The sequence below is a fragment of the Doryrhamphus excisus genome, chromosome 11, assembly GCF_030265055.1.
Source record: "Doryrhamphus excisus isolate RoL2022-K1 chromosome 11, RoL_Dexc_1.0, whole genome shotgun sequence".
Lineage (NCBI taxonomy): Eukaryota > Metazoa > Chordata > Actinopteri > Syngnathiformes > Syngnathidae > Doryrhamphus > Doryrhamphus excisus.
This window is the reverse complement of record NC_080476.1, coordinates 18,690,001-18,702,339: the sequence shown is the minus strand read 5'-3', so window position 1 is coordinate 18,702,339 and position 12,339 is coordinate 18,690,001. Positions and strand designations below refer to the sequence as shown.

General features: G+C 34.3%; 1 protein-coding gene across 28 annotated transcripts in view; it reads left to right on the top strand.

The window, feature by feature from the left end:
- mical3a (microtubule associated monooxygenase, calponin and LIM domain containing 3a) overlaps window positions 1–12,339 on the top strand; it is a 95,330-nt gene that overhangs the window by 66,391 nt on the left and 16,600 nt on the right. For 22 of the 28 annotated variants that reach the window (XM_058086378.1, XM_058086381.1, XM_058086379.1 and 19 more), the window contains 5 exons: window positions 3,451–3,501; window positions 5,457–5,564; window positions 8,318–8,411; window positions 8,983–9,033; window positions 11,699–11,749. In XM_058086378.1, coding sequence (XP_057942361.1) covers window positions 3,451–3,501; window positions 5,457–5,564; window positions 8,318–8,411; window positions 8,983–9,033; window positions 11,699–11,749 — 355 coding nt within the window. The remainder of the gene's footprint in view (window positions 1–3,450; window positions 3,502–5,456; window positions 5,565–8,317; window positions 8,412–8,982; window positions 9,034–11,698; window positions 11,750–12,339) is intronic. The other 6 variants (XM_058086382.1, XM_058086395.1, XM_058086406.1 and 3 more) reach the window with 3 other exon arrangements.

Genomic DNA, 12,339 nt, shown 5'->3' with positions numbered 1-12,339 from the left:
TTTTTTGCCCAAATTAAGCTTTTCCAAACATGAAAATAACTAAAATACAATATATTGTATTTGTAAAATTAATTAATTAATTAATTAATTAATTATTTTTTACATTAAAATTGATTAATTAATTAATTAATTAATTTTGCTGGAGCCTATCCCAGCTGTCTTCCGGCGAGAGGCGGGGTCCGCCCTGCCACCCTGGACTGGTGGCCAGCCAATCACAGGGCACATATAGTCAAACAACCATTCACACTCACATTCATACCTATGGACAATTTGGAGTCGCTAATTAACCTAGCATGTTTTTTTTTGGAATGTGGGAGGAAACCGGAATACCCGGGAGAAAAAACACGCAAACTCCACACAGAGATCGCAGAGGGTGGGATTGAACTCGGGTATCCTAGCTGCGAGGTCTGCGCGCTAACCACTCGACCACCGTGCACATTATATAAAATAATATTAGTAAAAAATATAACTCTTTTAAACAATATTGTGGTATTCTGTCAGTAATTTTAGATGAGACACACAAGCACCAGACCCGATTGCCTAAACAACAGGATTTTATTGCAGGTTGAAATGATCTCACATTTCTCGCCAATAATAAAAACATGAGCTACTGTTCACTTCCTGTCTAACACATTTATAGCAACACAAACTAGCATAACGTTAAAAAAAAAATTATACGATATTGGGTAATTGAAGATTATAGGGGTGTTATGTCATGTGTAGAGGGCTTTAATTATGTTAAAATTGATTTTATAATTGATTTATAAATAAGGACTCCCACTTCACTGGATATTCATTTATCACTTAAGTGTTAACAGTGATAAACGAGGGACGACTGTACCCATGATTTGATACAAAATGGTGGTTATGTATGACTTATGTTTATGCTTGAAATTCAAACGCCTCGTCTTCCCCCTGCTTCTCTATTTGTGTTTGTGGCGATGTCCCGTAGGTAGACCCCCCCCCCCCCCCCCCCCCCCGGCTGAGTTTGAATCCCGGAGGCATGCGGTCATTCACTGTTTGCCGACAACCACGCACACTCTTCTTTCACTTTTTCCAAACGAAGGCTTAATCAATTCGGCTGTTTTGTATTTGAATATGTTAGTAAAGTTCGGCTTGATACACAAGCACCAGAACTGATCCACGGAACAGGAATCTCGCAAACGGCCAATAATTGCTAACACACGCTAATGTAGATGCTAAAGCTCCGACGCCACGTCACCTGAACACATTTATTTGTCTGCCATATTGGGTAGCAGAAATAAAAAGTGACTATAGGGGTGTTATTCCAAGTCTAGAGGGCTCTAATCTTGATATAAAAAGGTTTTTGTATGCCACAACTGTTAAAATATATATATATTTTTTTTTTGGGGGGGGGGGTCATGCCTGCTTGACCGCATGTAATCCAGTCTACAGGAAGCTTTGTTACCAGCCTGTGTTGTGTTAGCGCCGTAGATAAACCTGTTCTCACGAGATTTAGCAGGTTTTGTTTTTTTTATGAAGAGGTCAATGGTAATTAGTAGGATTTTTGGAAATATAAAAAAAAAAATTAATATGCATGATGTGTTCACGTTTTGCGATTTCAACAAAATTCTCGTGAGATCAGTTTAGCACATCCTAGTAAAGACTAGCAGTATACCTTTATTTACCGTATTTTCTGGACTATGAGTCGCTCCGGAGTATAAGTCACACAAGGCCAACAATGCATAACTAGGTAGAAAAAAACATACATAAGTCGCTCCAGAGTATAAGTCGTACAAGGCCAAAAATGCATAATTAGGTAGAAAAAAACATACATAAGTCGCTTGGGAGTATAAGTCGCACAAGGCCAAAAATGCATAATTAGGTAGAAAAAACATACATAAGTCGCTCCGGAGTATAAGTCACACAAGTCCAAAAATGTATATTTAAGTAGAAAAAAACATACATAAGTCACTCTGGAGTATAAGTCGCACAAGGCCAAAAATGCATAATTAGGTAGAAAAAAAACATACATAAGTCGCTCTGGAGTATAAGTCGTACAAGGCCAAAAATGCATCATTAGGTAGAAAAAAACATACATAAGTCGCTCCAGAGTACAAGTCGCACAAGGCCAAAAATGCAAAACATACGTAAGTCGCTTGGGAGTATAAGTAGCACAAGGCTAAAAATGCATAATTAGCTAGAAAAAAACATACATAAGTCGCTCTGGAGTATAAGTCGCACAAGGCCAAAAATGCATAACTAGGTGGAAAAAAAACATACATAAGTCGCTCCAGAGTATAAGTCACACAAGGCCAAAAATACATAATTAGGTAGAAAAAAACGTACATAAGTCGTTCTGGAATATAAGTCGCACAAGACCAAAAATGCATAATTAGGTAGAAAAAAACATACATAAGTCGCTCCAGAGTATAAGTCGCACAAGGCCAAAAAAGCATAATTAGGTAGAAAAAAACATACATAAGTCGCTCCGGAGTATAAGTCGCACAAGGCCAAAAATGCAATAAAAAAAAAAATAACAATAATAATAACCAAAATGAATGTTATTTTACATTGGAAATTTTCACATTCAGTGCTGCAATTCTGGCGTATCTTTGTTTTTCTTACGTTTATCCGGAATGCATGTACTGTATTTTATATAACTGTAACCTTTTCAAGTATTCAGCCACGGGTCAAACATTTCCGGTAATTATTTATATTGTTTATGTCAGTGAATTTAAAATGCGGCGTGTTACGCAAGTATGTTTTTTTGTTCCCTTTTTTAAACCGTACAACATATGGTACGTTGGTTATGACCTCGCTCCAGAGTATAAGTTGCACAAGACTAAAAATGCATATTTAGGTTAAAAAAAAACGTACATAAGTCGCTTCGCAGTATAAGTCGCACAAGGCCAAAAAAGCATAATTAGGTAGAAAAAAACATACATAAGTAGTTCCGGAGTATAAGTCCCACAAGGCCAAAAATGCATAATTAGGTAGAAAAAAAACATACATAAGTCACAATGGAGTATACGTCGCATTTTCTGCGGGTAATTTATTTTCCAAACTACTTGACCAAAACAGACATTACGTCCTCTTGGAAGGCAAGTTCTAACAATAAAAGAATATGCTAACATGCTAACATATGCTAACACAATAGTTATTCAGCTACACAAAAAAGTAAACATGAACAGAAAAGATGTCCTTTTTTTTCATTTATAAGTCGCTCTGGAGTATAAGTCGCAGGAATTGCCAACCTATGAAAAAAAAAATTTACTTATAGTCCGGAAAATACGGAATTTGATGGGAATTGAATGTGACTCCACCCTGTTTGTTTTGTTTATTGGTTGATATTAACATTGCCTGTGACTTCGTTTTAAAGATGATTTTATTCGTCATAAAATGATTTTGTTCTGGATTGATGTGCTCATTAACCCATTTAATCACCATATGTTTGATTCCCCCTTTCTTTGTTTTGTCCTCCCCAAGTCTGTTTATGTCCCTCATGCACTGGCGTTCAAGAGATCGTACGCCTCAAAGGTAGTATCACACCCATTGTCGTCTGTCCGTCACTCACCTTTTCCACCTGTTCGCATGTAACGGCCTTTAAACTAACCGTCCTTTCTGGATGCTTGTGTCAAGTGGACTCATGGTGCCCCCGCTCAATCACGCACTGCTATCGAACGTGGCTTTTTTTTTTACCAATGCTCCACTTTCAAGCCGCAAAGACATTAACCTTCCTATCTGTCACCGCAAGCGTGTTTACTTCGATGTGGATGCCGGATAAACTGTTTCATTTCAGTTCTATTCACTTTCTCTTGCTTTACTACGGCTTCTAATGTCCTTGTAAGTCAGGGGTCTCAAACATGCCAAATGTGGCCCGCAGGACACTACTTTGAGACCCCCGCCTTGATATGAAAGTTAGTTTCATACGGATGCTGTATGGTATCATGTACCCAGATAAAAAATTATTACGTTTGATTCATGTTCATGTTAAAGGTTAAATAACTGTTAATAGTTATCCTCGCTATCCGTGTGGAAGTGGTAAGTTTTTCGGCGATTTAAGTTGAAAGGAAATAACTTGAAGGCTAACCGTTTAGGTCGCTAGCGGTCTAGTTTGCGAGTTAGCATGTGTCTCAAGACCCTGCAGTTGCGCAATATGTTAAATAATAAGAGTATAAATGTGACTATAGTCGTGTTTTGTCATGTCTACAGGGCTCTAATAATGCTTTGTTCATTTTAATGTGAAAAAAATAATTTGTCTACCCTAATTTGTTTTTATTATTTGCTGTTTTATTATTATTATTATTATATTTATTTATTACTGATTGAGGCTAAAAATGCATAATTAGGTAGATAAACGTACATAAGCCGCTCCGGAATATAAGTCGCACAAGGCTAGGAATGCATAATTAGCTAGAAAAAAACATACATAAGTCATTCCGGAGTATAAGTCGCACAAGGCCAAAAATGCATAATTAGCTAGAAAAAAAACATACATAAGTCACTCCGGAGTATAAGTCGCACAAGACCAAAAATGCATAATTAGCTAGAAAAAAAACATACATAAGTCGCTTAGGAGTATAAGTCGTACAAGGCTAAAAATGCATAATTAGGTAGAAAAAAAACATACATAAGTCGCTCCGGAGTATAAGTCACACAAGGCCAAAAATGCATAATTGGGTAGAAAAAAACATACATAAGTCGCTCCGGAGTATAAGTCGCACAAGGCCAAAATGCATAATTAGGTAGAAAAAAACATACATAAGTCGCTCCAGAGTATAAGTTGCACCAGGCTAAAAATGCATAATTAGGTAGAAAAAAAACATACATAAGTCGCTCCGGAGTATAAGTCACACAAGGCCAAAAATGCATAATTGGGTAGAAAAAAACATACATAAGTCGCTCCGGAGTATAAGTCGCACAAGGCCAAAATTGCATAATTAGCTAGAAAAAAACATACATAAGTCATTCTGGAGTATAAGTCGCACAAGGCTAAAAATACAGAATTAGCTAGAAAAAAACATACATAAGTCGCTCCAGAGTATAAGTCGCACAAGGCTAAAAATGCATAATTAGGTAGAAAAAAACATACATAAGTCACTCCGGAGTATAAGTCGCACAAGACCAAAAATGCATAATTAGCTAGAAAAAAACATACATAAGTCGCATCGGAGTATAAGTCGCACAAGGCTAAAAATGCATAATTCAGTAGAAAAAAAACATACATAAGTCGCATTTTTTGCGGGTAATTTATTTTCCAAACTACTTGACCAAGTAGTCAAGTAGTTGGAAGACTAGTTTTCAGCTGGTCTTAAGGTTTTGATCAGGAGTGGATGTGGATTGTTCCACTCAGGCGCTCGTCCACAGTATTCAAGAAGTGATTTTCCTCTTAGTGTTGCCTCCCTCCTCCCCCAAGAGCCCATTCCCCCTTTAGCTAGCTTTACCAGTATGCTATTTTCAGAGGTGATAACTGGTTGTTTTTGTTTTGCTAGAAAACCTACACAGAGGAAGAACTGAATGCCAAGCTGACCCGCAGGGTTCAGAAAGCTGCCCGGCGACAAGCGAAGCAAGAAGAACTGAAGAGGCTGCATCGTGCCCAGGTATAATAAAAATAACAATAATAATAACCAAAAGCAATGTTATTTTACATTGGAAATTTTCACATTCAGTGTAATTAGCTAGAAAAAAAACATAAGTCACTCTGGAGTATAAGTCGCACAAGGCCAAAAATGCATAATTAGGTAGAAAAAAACGTACATAAGTCGCACAAGGCTAAAAATGCATAATTAGGTAGAAAAAAAACATACATAAGTCGCTTGGGAGTATAAGTCGCACAAGGCTAAAAATGCATAATTAGGTAGAAAAAAAACATACATAAGTCGCTTGGGAGTATAAGTCGTACAAGGCTAAAAATGCATAATTAGGTAGAAAAAAAACATACATAAGTCGCTCCAGAGTATGTCGCACAAGGCCAAAAATGCATAATTAGCTAGAAAAAAACATACATAAGTCGCTATGGAGTATAAGTCGCACAAGGCCAAAAATACATAATTAGCTAGAAAAAAACATACATAAGTCACTCTGGAGTATAAGTCGTACAAGGCCAAAAATGCATAATTAGCTAGAAAAAAACATACATAAGTCGCTTGGGAGTATAAGTCGTACAAGGCTAAAAATGCATAATTAGGTAGAAAAAAAACATACATAAGTCGCTCCAGAGTATAAGTCGCACAAGGCCAAAAATGCATAATTAGCTAGAAAAAAACATACATAAGTCACTCTGGAGTATACGTCGTACAAGGCCAAAAATGCATAATTAGGTAGAAAAAAACATACATAAGTCGCTATGGAGTATAAGTCGCACAAAGCTAAAAATGCATAATTAGGTAGAAAAAAACATACATAAGTTGCTCCGGAGTATAAGTCGCACAAGGCTAAAAATGCAATAAAAAAAAAAATGACAATAATAATAACCAAAATGAATGTTATTTTACATTGGAAATTTTCACATTCAGTGCTGCAATTCTGGCGTATCTTTGTTTTTCTTACGTTTATCCGGAATGCATGTACTGTATTTTATATAACTGTAACCTTTTCAAGTATTCAGCCACGGGTCAAACATTTCCGGTAATTATTTATATTGTTTATGTCAGTGAATTTAAAATGCGGCGTGTTACGCAAGTATGTTTTTTTGTTCCCTTTTTTAAACCGTACAACATATGGTACGTTGGTTATGACCTCGCGGGCTGAAGCCTACCGTATCCCTCGGCGAATAAATCCACTCCGGTGGTTTGAGTCCGCGGCGTCAGCACTAAACCGCATAGGGGAACGCTTCCCGAGGAGCTCTAAGTGGAGCTCGTAAAGGCCGCTCGTTTTCTTCCAGTTGAGTCTCCATACACGGCACGGCACAATTTCAAAGTAAAAGTTTTGGAAGTGTTGTGTGGCCCCAAAATATTGTATATTTAATATATATATATAATATTGTAAAACAGGCTGCACAGTGGTCGAGTGGTTAGCGTGCTAGGTTACATGTTTTAGCATGTTTACAAAAAACATGCTAGGTTTTTTGGAAACAAACCTACCTAGCGTGTTTACAAAAAAACACCTAGCAAAAACCTAGCATGTTTACAAAAAACATGTTTTTTTGTAAACCTAGCATATTTACAAAAAACATGCTAGTTTTTTGGGAAACAAACCTACCTGGCGTGTTTCCAAAAAAACACTTAGCAAAAACCTAGCATGTTTACAAAAAACATGCTAGGTTTTTTGGAAACAAACCTACCTAGCGTGTTTACAAAAAACACTTAGCAAAAACCTAGCGTGTTTACAAAAAACACTTAGCAAAAACCTAGCATGTTTACAAAAAACATGTTTTTTGTAAACCTAGCATATTTACAAAAAACATGCTAGTTTTTTGGGAAACAAACTTACCTAGCGTGTTTCCAAAAAACACTTAGCAAAAACCTAGCATGTTTACAAAAAACATGCTAGGTTTTTTGGAAACAAACCTACCTAGCGTGTTTACAAAAAACACTTAGCAAAAACCTAGCATGTTTACAAAAAACATGCTAGGTTTTTTGGAAACAAACCTACCTAGCGTGTTTACAAAAAACACCTACGTAGCAAAAACCTAGCATGTTTACAAAAAACATGTTTTTTTTTGGAAACAAACCTACCTAGCGTGTTTACAAAAAACACCTAGCAAAAACCTAGCATGTTTACAAAAAACATGTTTTTTTTGGAAACAAACCTACCTAGCGTGTTTACAAAAAACACCTAGCAAAAACCTAGCATGTTTACAAAAAACATGTTTTTTGCATGTTTACAAAAAACATGCTAGGTTTTTTGGAAACAAACCTACCTAGCGTGTTTACAAAAAACATGCTAGGTTTGTTTCCAAAAAACCTAGCATGTTTCCAAAAAACAAAAAAACAAAAAATTAAAGATCCCTTTAATGTATTCAAATGATACTCTTTGAATAATATTTTTTTTACAAAAAAAAAATTATCTTGTTAAAATCCTCAAAATTACATCTACATCTTCTCCCTCATTAAAAGAAGAAATAACAATTAACAAAAACCACAAAAATCATTATTTTGTCTCATATTACATTTGTGGGAAGTTATTACTTTTACAGTTTTTCACTTTCCCACATATGTAATAATTCAGTATTATGTTTGCAGTCTGCAAATTTTATTAAATTTGTGGGAAATTTATTACATTTACGGGATTATTACATTCAAAGCTGCAGATTTGTATTACGTTTGTGGGTAGTTATTATTATTATTATTATTATTATTATTATTATTGTGGGTGTAACAAGTGCCATGTTTTTGTTTTTGCTAACGTTTAGATCATCCAGAGGCAGTTGGAGCAGGTGGAGGAGAAGCAGAGGCAGCTGGAGGAGAAAGGAGTCGCCGTGGAGAAGGCGTTGCGAGGGGAAGCAGGTAAGATTTGTCGTTTTTTTTTTGTTTTTTTTTCATGCCGCCTTAAGGAATATTGCCAATAATTCTCACACATTATTGCATATTTTTATATCGTTCGCTGTGCTAGCTGGCGCCCGTCTTTGTCTCGTCGTAATTTCACGCCAATTTGCATCCAGCCTCTTCTGCTAATTATTATTGACGAATACAGCGACATAAGCTAGAATTTAAGCACTAAACCAAAGCAAACCTTTTTTTTATTATTTTCAAATGCACATAAATATTGTTTTTGTTAAAAATAAATCTGCATTATTCTAGATCCGGGGGCCGTTATTTTTGAATCAGCACCAATGTTGTTTATGATAAACATAAACAAATTATAATAATATTTTATGTACAAGCTGAGGGTAATGATGTATGTTATTTTACTCATTGCAACAACAAGTGCTGTTGACAAGCAAATACTGTATATTTGAGGGTGTATTTGTATCAAAGTAATTGTTTATGACCCCCCCCAAATCCCCCTCACCCCCCCACCCCACCCCCATCAGTTGTTTCTCTGCTTTAACATGTTTACCACTCTACTTTCTTAAAGGGTTGTACAAAGGTACTTATACATTACCCAAACAGCACAAAAGAAGATCAGGTATTAGATCCCCCCCCCCCGATATTTGTTTTGTTTGTCCTCTTCTGAATGACTTGTGGCACTTGAACGTAGGATTCCATCCGTGGTGACACACTGCAAAAAAAAAAAAAAAAACGTTCTCCATCTCCTAACATGTCCGCCATCGTCAAGTCAGAGTTGCATGCACCGAGGAGAATGTGTGTCCCCGACATAGATTTGTGTATTTGTGCTGGTTCTGGTTCTGGTTTCACGTTGTCTCCTTCACCCGACCTGAAGTCGGAATGTCGGAAGTCCAATTCGGATGTACTATAACACGATACGGACAAAAGTGTTGGGACACCTTTGTATTCATTCATTATATCAAATGTAAAGATATTTGATCAAGCTTCTAAGTCAGGGGTCTCAAACTCACGGTTTGGCCCGCGGGACGCTAGTTTGAGGCCCCCGCCTTGATATGAAAGTTAAATTCGTTTAATTTGTTTTTTGATTTGCTTATTTATTTTTCCATCTTAATTTGTGTCGAAAAATAAAAATTAACTTTAAACATTTATTGAATAATTTTATAATAAATAAAAATTAATTTATAATAATTTATAATAATTGAATGTTTTATCAGAGCTTTTGTTTAATTAACATTAAACATTTATTTACTAATTTAATAATAAATAAATATTAATTTGTTCATTTGTTTCATTTATTGATTTGCTTATTTATTTTTTCCATCTTATTTTGTGTTGAAAAATAAAAATTAACATTAAACATTTATTTAATAATTTAATAATAAATAAAAATTAATGTATAATAATTTATAATAATTTTATGTTTTATCTGAGCTTTTGTTTAACATTAAACATTTATTCAATAATTTAATAATAAATAAAATTAATTTGTTCATTTTTTTCATTAGTTTTTTTGATTTGCTTATTTATGTTTCCATCTTATTTTGTGTCGAAAAATAAAAATTAACATTCAACATGTATTTAATAATTGAATAATAAATACAAATTAATTTATAATAATTTATTATAATTTAATGTTTTATCAGAGCTTTTGCAAAGAACCAAAGCACTGAAAAAGTGGAGGGTATAGCAGAAGCATTGAAGACTATTATATATATATATATATATATATATATATATATATATATATATATATATATATATATATATATATATATATATATATATATATATATATATATATATATATATATATATTAATATTTAATATGTATATATATATTAATATTTAATATGTAATATAATTAATATTTATTAATATTTTTATTAGATTTTTATTGGCCCACGGGACGCTAGTTAGAGGCCCTCACCTTGATATGAAAGTTTAATTTGTTTTTTGATTTGCTTATTTATTTTTCCCATCTTATTTTGTGTTGATATATAAAAATTAACATTAAAAACCTTTATTTAATAATTTAATAATGAATAAAAATTAATTTGTTCATTTGTTTTTTGATTTGCTTATTTATTTTTCCATCTTATTTTGTGTCGAAAAAAAAACATTAAACATTTATTTAATAATTTAATAATAAATAAAAAATTAATTTGTTCATTTGTTTCATTTGTTTTGTGATTTGCTTATTTATTTTTCCGTCTTATTTTGTGTCGAAAAATAAAAATTAACATTCAAAATGTATTTAATAATTTAATAATAAATAAAAATTAATGTATAATAATTTATAATAATTTAATGTTTTATCTGAGCTTTTGTTTAATTAACATTAAACATTTATTTAATAATTTAATAATAAATAAAAAAAATCAAAAAAATAAAAACAGACTAGTAAATTCCATACCAGGAAGTAAATCCGAATTAGACAATCCAGTCACACGTTTTGATTGACGTCATAAGCAATGATTGTGATTTGATCTGACAAATCTTAAGTAACTTTAATCAGATGTAGAATTAATGCAGCTTCTGCTTAAACCTCATATTACAAATATACAACATAAAGTGGCCGGAAATATTTCGAAAATTTAAATTTAAATTTAATTAAAACTAAATTAAATTAAATGAAAACTAAATTAAATTAATTTAAATTTAAATTTCGAACAATACATTAAATTAAATTAAAACTAAATAAAAACTATAAAACTATATTAGGAAAGCAGGAAGTGAACAAATGTAACAGTTAGTGTTACATTACCATTGCCGTACCAATTCCTCTGTTTTTTATGTCATTTCCTGGTCTTCCTGGGAATGTAAACCCAAAAGTGAGTATCTACTTTAACAGCGAATGTAGTAATTACTCATTTTAATTAAGTGATGTGTCCCAATACTTCTGTACTTGGTGTATCCTGTTGTAGTCAAACATCCCATTTAACACCCAAATGCTCTTTTGGTGAGATATAATCAAAAATTCAATGATGAAAATGATATTATGAAACATTTGGAACCCAAAATAGCCCTAAAAGTCCAAATGAAGCAGACTGAGCCAGTTTGCAGCAATACAGCAAATCTATGAAGCAGTTTGATTATTCTGGAACGATCGGGTGCTCATGTATACCGACTCTTTGTATCGGGTAACGTGGTGAGTCGATAAGGATTGTTTGTATTGAGTGGCGTTCGTGTGTATGCATGGTTGTTGTTTTTTTGAGGATTCTTTGTGTGGCCATTGTGAGGTAGTGTAATAACGCTTATGTCTAATGTATCCCTGTCCTTGTAGACTATTGGGGAGATTCTAATTACAGTGAAATCCTGGACTTGCATCTGGGCGGTATGTATTTACATTGTGTGGCTTTCAACTAACCTGATGGCTAACTGAGTCCTTCCCCATCCCACCTTACTTATTTTTTATTGTACCCATCATCCCTACCTGGACTACTGACTGGCTGACTGGCTGGCTGATTGGTTTTTGTTTTATTACCAAAGCTCCTCATCTTGTACCCTACAAGCCGCTCCACAACTAAAGTACATTGATTGGCTCTGATTAGCCATGTTTACATGAGGAGGTTTCTCTTTATGAATGGAATCTTTCCAAATGACCTTTCCCAAAGCAATGGTATACATGGAAAGGAATATTCCAATCACGTGTCTATCAATCAACCTTCCTCCCTCCCTCCCTTCCTTCCTTCCTTCCTTCCTTCCTTCCTTCCTTCCTTCCTTCCTTCCTTCTTTCCTTCCTTCCTTCCTTCCTTCCTTCCTTCCTTCCTTCCTTCCTTCCTTCCTTCCTTCCTTCCTTCCTTCCTTCCTTCCTTCCTTCTATCCTTCCTTCCTTCTATCCTTCCTTCCTTCCTTCCTTCCTCCCCTCCCTCCCTTCCTCCCTTCCTCCCTTTCTTCCTTTCTTCCTTTCGTCCTTTCTTCCTT